General features: G+C 34.7%; 1 protein-coding gene across 1 annotated transcript; it reads right to left on the reverse strand.

The window, feature by feature from the left end:
* Positions 1–942: 942 nt before the first annotated feature.
* Positions 943–8,870, reverse strand: ap1s1 (adaptor related protein complex 1 subunit sigma 1). The gene is made up of 5 exons (XM_043245315.1): positions 8,705–8,870; positions 5,896–6,074; positions 3,718–3,826; positions 2,383–2,520; positions 943–2,123 (listed from the first exon to the last, which is right to left on the reverse strand). The coding sequence occupies exons 1-5, from the start codon at positions 8,705–8,707 to the stop codon at positions 2,076–2,078; spliced, it is 477 nt and encodes a 158-aa protein (XP_043101250.1). The 5' UTR covers positions 8,708–8,870; the 3' UTR covers positions 943–2,075.
* Between the last annotated feature and the right edge of the window lie 295 nt (positions 8,871–9,165).

A 9,165-nucleotide genomic window follows, 5' to 3' on the forward strand; every position in this document is an offset into this window, starting at 1 on the left:
TCCCTAGAAACAGTCTGCTGTCCATCTCTACTGAGGGGAGATAAAGGAAGATACTAACCAACAGCTGAGCTTATATTTAGACAAAGAAGGAAGGGCTGCGGGTCAAATCGTTTGACGCCTTCGCACTGACGGTGGTGAAAAACACAACAGGTTTCTGTTTTCTTAGAAATCCCCAACCACGAACACAAACAAGACACTCTGGGAATGAGAGGATGAAGGAAAGTGACGTAAAAAAAAAAATAAAAATGAAGCACCTTCTGTATTACCAATGCAAATTATTAGCTCATACGATTTTTTTCTGTCTTTAACGTCTACAGTGTGGTGACTTCCATCTTTTTAATTATCACCGACTTAATCAACATAATTCTATACTCTAAAAGTCTGTTGATATGAACATGTTGCGTCTTCACCTGTGATCTCTTTTTCTACTTTTCCATCACACCTTCATTGTCTTTTTCTTGGCACAATGGTGGTGCAGTCAGCTTCACTGCACCACTGTCACAAACGACCGACTGGTGACTCATCCACTTACATACTCAATCTCACTCTCTCTCTCTCTCTCTCTCTCTCTCTCTCTCTCTCTCTCTCATTTTCTCTCTTCAGCACTCTTTATCTTTGCTCCGCACACACAAATAATAATGCATTTCTGACAAACCATCCAATTTTTTTTGTTTGATGATGCAAACACCAACAGAGGTCACTACATGATGCATGTAAAAAATGTATAACAAAAAAAGCAAGCAAACATGAAAACCGGTTAAAAAGAATTTTCCTCAAGTTTTCTCTGTTAAATGTTAACATCTACTTCTGGGTATATGATTAAATTATTAAAAGGAGGGAAGGAAGAAAAAAAAGAAAAAAAGTTAATATAAATAATAATAATAACAATAAAAATTAAAACATGAAAACAGATGAGGAAGAAAAAGTCACTGTACTTGGAAGTTTAGGCTAAAATTGTGTTTTATTATTTATAAAATTACATTCACACATAATTCTGTTTTAGTTACCTGACAGATTTTACACAGGTATAAACATGCCCTCATGCTGAATTATTCAATTGCTTAAAAAAAAGAAAGACAGTTCATCTCAAAATATTCCCTTATTTCACACCACGTTTAAAAAGCTATGTAAATACATCACACTTAATATCAAAGCCCTCTTTTGTTATCTGAAACAAGCTACAAATACTCCCTTATTACAACTCCACTGCCACACTTACAGTCAGAAACACGTCTTTGGAAAGCAGGATGTAGACCAAGATAAACAGGATAGAGCTTCTGCGCCATTTTGTGGTTGAGATTCTGTGCCCTGTTCTCAAAGTAATACACATTCAGACATTTTACTGCTGTGGCTCAAGGGACAGAACAGAATGAATAGACTGCACAATACAGTCCATTCAGCATTGTAGCCATTTAAAAAGGTCTATTTAATATCCCTCTCGTCTGGTGGACATATCCTTAAAATCAGTCCATTAGAAAAAAACATTAAAAGATTTACTTATGGTCCATATGCTGCAATAGCACTTCCTTTAAAGTGGTACAAGTACAAATATTTGCATCTCACACAAATAAACATGGCTGGATGGTCAGTGTCATTGTTTCCTGAGCAGCTACAGCAGATGTATAGTAATGGCATTTAGGAAGATTCAATTTGAGGTTGTTGTTTTTTTTTTTTTTTTATCTACTACAGATAGCAGGTCACTTGATAAATGTAACAATAAAATCACTCTCTTGGAAATAAAACTAAAAGGTGAGATTGCATGACCTGTTGTTAAAACTCCTTTTTCTATATATGCATCTGATTGCAAAATTTGAGTGTCTATCTCTAGACACCAAGATAAGAGGAGATCCCAGCTAGGCAGCCATTTTAACATGTAAAAGACAAAAAAAAAGTTGGAATTGAAATACAATCACATGCTGATCTCAGTAGTACCAAAATTACCCCCACCTACCCTCTTTTTCCCCCCGTTCTCCTCCCACCCTTTGGACCCATTCACAAACTCCCCTTCACGTAAGCCCACGCGTCGCAGCGGTACCGAAATTTACCATCTGTGGTAACTGCATTGGAAACTAGTACTAGGCCAGCCCCATCTCCTCTAGGACACTCCTGGGTGACTCATCCTCCTGTCCGGACAGAAAAAAAAAAAAAAAAAAAAAAAAAAAAAAAAAAAGAGACGAGGGTTTCCATTAAGGGATCCTCACAGTGTACATTACACAATGCAGTGATTACTTAACTTGGCAGCTTACAGTGTGCAATGCTCAGAAGAGCTGAGAGGATGTAAATGACTAAAGGAGCCACAAGACGGGAATTTAAGTAAACGTGTTTGGATTTTTTCTGCGCAAACAACACTTTTAAATTTATATATAACTGGCATACACACACCTCTTGCAGAAGGTCGGCCTGTTCGATGGCCTTGAGCACACTCTTCTTGGATGTGTCCTGAATTTCTCCCCCCATAAGAAACTCATCCAGGATAAAGTAAGCTTTCTCAAAGTTAAAAATGATGTCAAGTTCACAAACCTACAAATGAAGACATGAACACAAACTTGTTTACTTGCACAGAATCTGGTGATGCTCTAAATATGAGTGTGTCACATAAAGGTGTTGACCTAACTGAAAAAAACCCAACTGTCAAAATGCCAGCTCACGGAAAGAAAGCAGTTATGTGCCTGGATTTTTTAATGAAAAACCGGTCTCAAGTAAACATTACAGTTTAAAAGATTATTTTTTCAATCAAAAATGCAATAAAACAGTGATATTTTAAATAACACTATTATTAAAAATGCCTTTTTTTCTATTTTATTATATTTAAAATATTTATTTTAGAGATAAATGATCAAGTCTTCAGTGTCACATCATTCTTCATGATATGATGGTTTGGTGCTGAAGAGACATTTTTGATCATTATCAATGTTAAAAACTGCTGTGCTGTTTAATATTTTTGTGGAAACTGTTTAACATGTTTTTCAGGATTCTTTGATGAATGCAGAAATTTTAAAAGAGCAGCATTTATTTAAAACAGATTTTTCTTTTTTCTTTCCTCTCACTTTTTTAATGCATAATGCATCAATTTCTTTCAAAACTTCTTTCAAAACCCTTTGAACTGTAGTGTACATGGAAAGTATTGAGATTTGATTACATTACATCATTTAGGACCACCACTGCATTCACTTTTTTAACTGTTTACAAATTAATAATTGACTTGACTAAGTAATAACAAAATTATTATTAAAATATTATTATATGATAATTAATAAAATAATAAATTAAATAATTTTCAGCATTATTATGCCAATTACAGCAATGTATGTCAATCGTACAATTATGTTCATGGTAAAGAGGACAAAAAAGGAACATTGTGGACGCTGTACTCCGTTAGAAATATACAAATTACAATGCACAAGGTAATTAACCTTAAATTATAGGTAAACAGTCATATAATTACAGAACAGAAAACGTGTGCATTACAGCAAACAATCAATAAACTATCAATACAGAGAGAGATGAAATGTGACATTTACAGAGAAAAACGTACATAGGATGAATAGCATGATAAAAGCAGAAGAGAGGAAGGACAAAAAAAGCAAAAAAAGATGGGTAAGCAAAAAGAATTTCACAGGTTTAGGATTGCTGTGATGTGAGGTATGAAATAGCGAGAAAGGAGGAGAGAAAAAGAGAGGACAGATGAAAGAGGGGTGGTGGCGAGGAATGACTCACACTGCCAAAGTACTTATCCAGCAGCTCCACAAAGCGATGGATGACCTCCAGGGTAATCAGCTCATTGTCCTGCTCCTCCACGGCACAGCAGAAATATAGACTGGCATACCTACACACCCACACACACACAAACAAACATAAACACACCCCGATAAACCCAGTCAAAAAGTGGATATGAAGACAATGTTACATGAAAATTAGAGAGGTTGCCAAGGCAACTAACTGAACATTTTATTCACATATACACACACATACATATACATATATATATATATATATATATATATATATATATATATATATATATATATATATATACACAAACTAGAAATAAAAAAGTATAGAATTTAATTAAAAATTAAAAGAATTATAAAAATAAAAAAACTAATAAACCATAAATATCAATATTTAAAATTACTAAAATAAACCAAAAAAATATCATGACAAATTAAAGGCAAAAAAAAAAAAAAAAAAAAAAAAAAAAAAAAAGAGCAAAATAGTCCATTCAAAACAGTAATAAAAACTCTAATAGTATATAAATAATACTAAAATAACATTGATGCAAATGGCGAAGCACACAAGTTCATAACAAAGCAATAATGCACAGCAGGTGCTGTTTGGATGCCTAGGGAGTAGACATGGTGAATGAATGCTGACAACAATGAAATGAAAGTGACTAGATCAATCCCTGTTGCTTCTCTAGCTCTGAAACGGTCTACACACTCCCTTAGTGTGTGTGTGGAAGTGACCAACCAAAATGTAATAAGAATTGAGCCAACATGTTACAGTGACTCAAGCCTCAATGACATTAGCAGTAGTATCATTTTATTTAATGCCATGTAGAAACTTGGGCTATTTTCATTAGCATATGACAAATTCTAAACCTTTTTTTGCACTATATAACTCTTTAAGTGAGTTCACTTTATAAGAAAAGTTTTCTACAGACATTAAAAGCTGGACAGTACGGTAAAATATGTTTCACGGAATAAGGAAATCTTTCAAAACATGCACCGAGTTCAGTCAGGTATGACCTATGCAACATCTGATAAAAACCACTTGATCAAATCAAGTGAAAAAATAAGACATTTGTTTATTTCCTGATTAAAAGTCTCCTTCGCAGCCACATCAGCTCCTAAATAATGATAATATAGAACTGATTAGATGACCCACTTTGAAAATACAATCCATCAAAGGAAAATCAGTTTTTAAAGAGTTCATTACTTGAAGGAATGATTCGGAGTCTGTCAAAAATTACAGAATCCTTCTGCTGTGCATTTTTAACATATTGAAAAGCTAATAGCAAAGCTTGTGAAAACTGAACTGAATATGGTTTCCAAAATGTTGCTATCCAGTACACCATTTCCCATCTTCCATCCATCTGTAAATATAGGTGTGTGTAAAGGCAATTGACTTTCTATATCCAAACACTGCTGACTGTATACATTAGGATGAGTCACTCCTTTCTTCTGACGACCTAAATCCATACTGATAATAGGCTTCTTTAATTTCTAAGTAGGTAAAAAATTCAAGCGAGTTTGACGCCTTTTGGCTTGCTCTCATATAAATGAATATATTGGGGGTTAAAGTGGGGCTGTGTTGTTTTTATTTGCTTTTACTTTAACAGCATACTGGAATGCTAGCTTCAACCGTCTGTTTTGAAGTGAACCTCAATATCATTGAGTAGCTGACAAATCACACAAACATGAACACAAACATGCATTACATGTCACGAAGAAGAGGTCGGCTTTACTTTCAGTGCCCCCTTTTGGCCAAAAACAATGACTACTTCTGTACTGTGCATCCTGAGTGCGGTGAAAGTATTAGATGCTTGCGAAAAGGTCATATTGTTACGCAACGCAAAGAGGCACTGTGAGAGTTCAAAAGAGGTCACTAATGAATTAAGTCAAAGCAGGCGTAGGTGACTGGATATGAAATGTATTTTGATGTTTCATGCGATTCCACTCTATAATACTGATGCATTAAATGAGTCATTGTTCACAATAATTTGATGTAGGCTTCGCAAGATGGTTATCTCAGCAAGAAATAGGTGTGAAGTCTGTGCACTGCGTTTTATTTAGTACAACTTTTTATATGCATGTGAGAAACCAAGACCAAGAGCAACGTTTAACGAGACATTTCTGTCTCACAAATGCATCGGACGCATGCATGGTTTTCTACCTCTTGTAGACTATCTTTAGATCTCTCCATTCCAGGAAGCTGCACATTTTGGGTTTTCTGGCCAGCACCACCTGCATGAGCTCCCTGACCATCTTCTTCTTGTCACGCTCAGCCGTAGCCGTGTACCATTTCTGGAGTCGCAGCTTCCCCTGCCGGCTGAACAAAAGCATAAAGCGCATCTACAGAGAAAAAGAGAGAGAGAGAGAGAGAGAGAGAGAGAGAGAGACAAGAGAGGATCGCATAAAGAAAGAAAAAAGGTTATTTAATAAATATCAGACAATGCTTCATATGGCGGAAAAGCTACAGAAATTAATTAATTAACCAGACTCTGTTAATTAACAAATAGAGAAGTATGATTTTAGTTATTTATGTTTGTGTAGTTATTTATTTATTTAGTTTTTTTTTTTTTTTTTTATACTTCTTATTGGTTTGATTTGTAATATCAGTTTTTGGAGTTCTAATATTATGAACCTAAACTCATTTAATTTCAGATAGTTATCAAGACATTTACAATATAAATTTTTGGGTCTGTTTTACATTAAGAATTTATAACTTTCTTTTAAATTAATAAAATGTTTTACTGGTAAATAGTTGTAGTTATTGTTATTTTTTATATAATAAAATAATAATAATAAATATATATACATATACATATACACACACACACATATTAACAATTGTTCATATCACATGCAATAAGTCACTAAAAACTATTATATTTACATTTATAATTTAGCAGATGCTTTTATGCAAAGCTGATGAGATAATAAGGAAGGAAAATTGTTAACACTTTACAATAAGGTTCATTACTTAATGTTAGAAAACACAAACTAAGAATGAACAATACTTCTACAGCATTAATGTTAATTTCAGTATTTACTAAGTTGTTTGTATTAACATTAGTTAATGCGCTGAACTAACATGAATAAACAACGAACAACTGTATTTTTATTAACTAACATTAACAAAGATTAATAAATAAAGTTATAAATGCGTTGTTAATTTTTTGTTCATGTTAGATAACACATTAACTAACGTTAACAAATGACACCTTATGGTAAAGTGCTACCAGATAATTATTATACATGCAGTTTTTATGACCTAATAATTTAGAAACTACTAGTTTAAAGAAGTCAACACAAAACTAGACCTCTTTTTCCTTCTAAAAGAACCTCAGCGTCATCCATCATTATAAAATTAGAAAGTGAGCTGGCCTATACATTTCAGATGTGTTAAATATTTAAGAGGAGAGCTGAAGAGCACTGCATCTGCTCCCATCAGACATGGCCCACATATCCCACTCGCCGCATTCAGTTCAATCCAAAGGCTATCCAATCACATTTGCTGATCGAAGAACTAGCACGACACACTACGATTAAAACCACAAGACTATTACATGGAACAGCTGCACCAATTGCACCAAAACATTTTGACCAGTTTGCTAAATCGAGGCAAACTGGTCCAAACTTTGTGCCAGAATTTGTCAGCCTACATCAGCTCTCGAAATAGACTAAAAATGATGCATTGCACTTGGCGATGAATGGCTCCGTTGTACAAGAGACGTTTCATATCCGAAAATAGAAAGACGTAAAAAAAAGATGAGACGTGGGAAAAAAAAATTAATTGGGGCCAAAGCCAAGAATAGTAACCTCCTGAGGGAAGGAGAGACTATCTTCTTCAATGCTATAAAAAAAAGTCCATATATAGAAGCCAAATCAAGTGACAATTTAGCATCCACACACACAGACAGGTTTGTTAAAACAGTGCAATGTTTTTACTTGCTCAGTGCCATGTCTTATAACACATGTTAGTAGTAAAATAAATATTGGACATTAAATTTACACATTCCTGAAATTCTACTGTTAATAAAGAACATAAAAGTCTACAGAACAGACAATCAGATCACCATCTACTGCTAAACTACACATCTTTACTTACAGCGACGAATGCTTTCTGCTGTTTTTCTAGCGCCATAGAAAAGGGGAAAAACAAAAGGTCTTATATGAAGAAATAAATGCTCTTTAGATAGTATGTTGCTGTAGTAAAGCGCTTATACTCGTCAAAGCAAAATTAAGCAAGTCCAGTTTTTTTTTTTTAAACATGGCAAACAGGACATTACATTCTGCTTCCCTCTGCTATGATCCTTAGTACTTTCTTCAGTTAGCAAACGCTGTCGTATGATGTGCTGGATATTATCTCTCGCAGCAGCACTTCCTTTCATGCTTAACTGATTAAACAAAGGAAATATGTTGTGAAATACTTCTATAACGGAATACTTTTGAGAGAACACACTGTTATGACTCTTAAAAACCGCAGTGAAATGTACTGTATGGGATTAAAGGCAATCTTGTGACTCACAGTTCATCTGAATCTAAAACACAGAGCAGCAACTAGACAACCGTTTCCGGGTCGAATCAAGAGTCAAAAGACAACTTTAAAAACAGGATCTCAAACGAATCGATATCTCAAGTGTTCAGGAAACGCTTCGCGTGAACGCCAAACTGTGAATAGAGTCTAGGCGGTTCATTATTGGTACCAATTTAACATATCAAATCCAGCTGTCAAACTGACCCGGCTAGTGAACAAACGCGTTTCAATACATAACAACGTGACAATTTTACAGTGTATTTGAGAGATGGAAACCACACAAAGAGTCCAAACTTAACCGGCCACCTAGAGCCCGAGAGGTGAGATGTAAATATTTAAACAGGGTTTAAGGTGTCCAGGTGGCTGACTGTACTAACTTAGCCTTAGCTAGCTAGCTCTGCCTGAGAGTGGAGATTAATGTCGTTATAAGGTTATAACTTACCATTTTGACGGCTTGTTGAGAGCAGCCAGTTATTTTCAGTGAACAGCAAACCACTTTTTGGTAAATACCGCGATATATTATCAATACATGTCTATCTGACAGCTAGTAGTATCAGAGCCCCATTGAAGCAGCCTAGAGTAGCTTTGTGAACGAATTGTTCTTTTGAGTCGGATCTTTTTAGTGCTTCGGTTAATATGAATCATTGACGACTGATTGGAACACTTCGGATTACAGTAAAAACAACCGAATTAATTAAATTTACTCGTAATAGACAACAATATATTTTACACTAATCCCACCTATTTATAAACACAATCCTAATCTTAAACCTACCCTCACTATAGTGCCAATTAGGGTCACAAAATTTGGTGTAACAACGGCATAGTTTAATAGATCATATGAGTCGGTTCATTTGAACGATCTGTTGGAAAGAACCGATTCGAAGAATCAGACCTGACTTC

This window comes from Puntigrus tetrazona, chromosome 7 (assembly GCF_018831695.1).
Source record: "Puntigrus tetrazona isolate hp1 chromosome 7, ASM1883169v1, whole genome shotgun sequence".
Classification (NCBI taxonomy): Eukaryota; Metazoa; Chordata; class Actinopteri; order Cypriniformes; family Cyprinidae; genus Puntigrus; species Puntigrus tetrazona.

Coding starts and splice junctions, on each gene's coding strand:
- ap1s1 (XM_043245315.1), bottom strand. Junction 3,827..5,895: donor CTAAAGATAGTCTACAAGAG/GTAGAAAACCAT, acceptor GTGGGTGTGTAG/GTATGCCAGTCTATATTTCT. Junction 2,521..3,717: donor TGGATAAGTACTTTGGCAGT/GTGAGTCATTCC, acceptor CTTCATTTGTAG/GTTTGTGAACTTGACATCAT.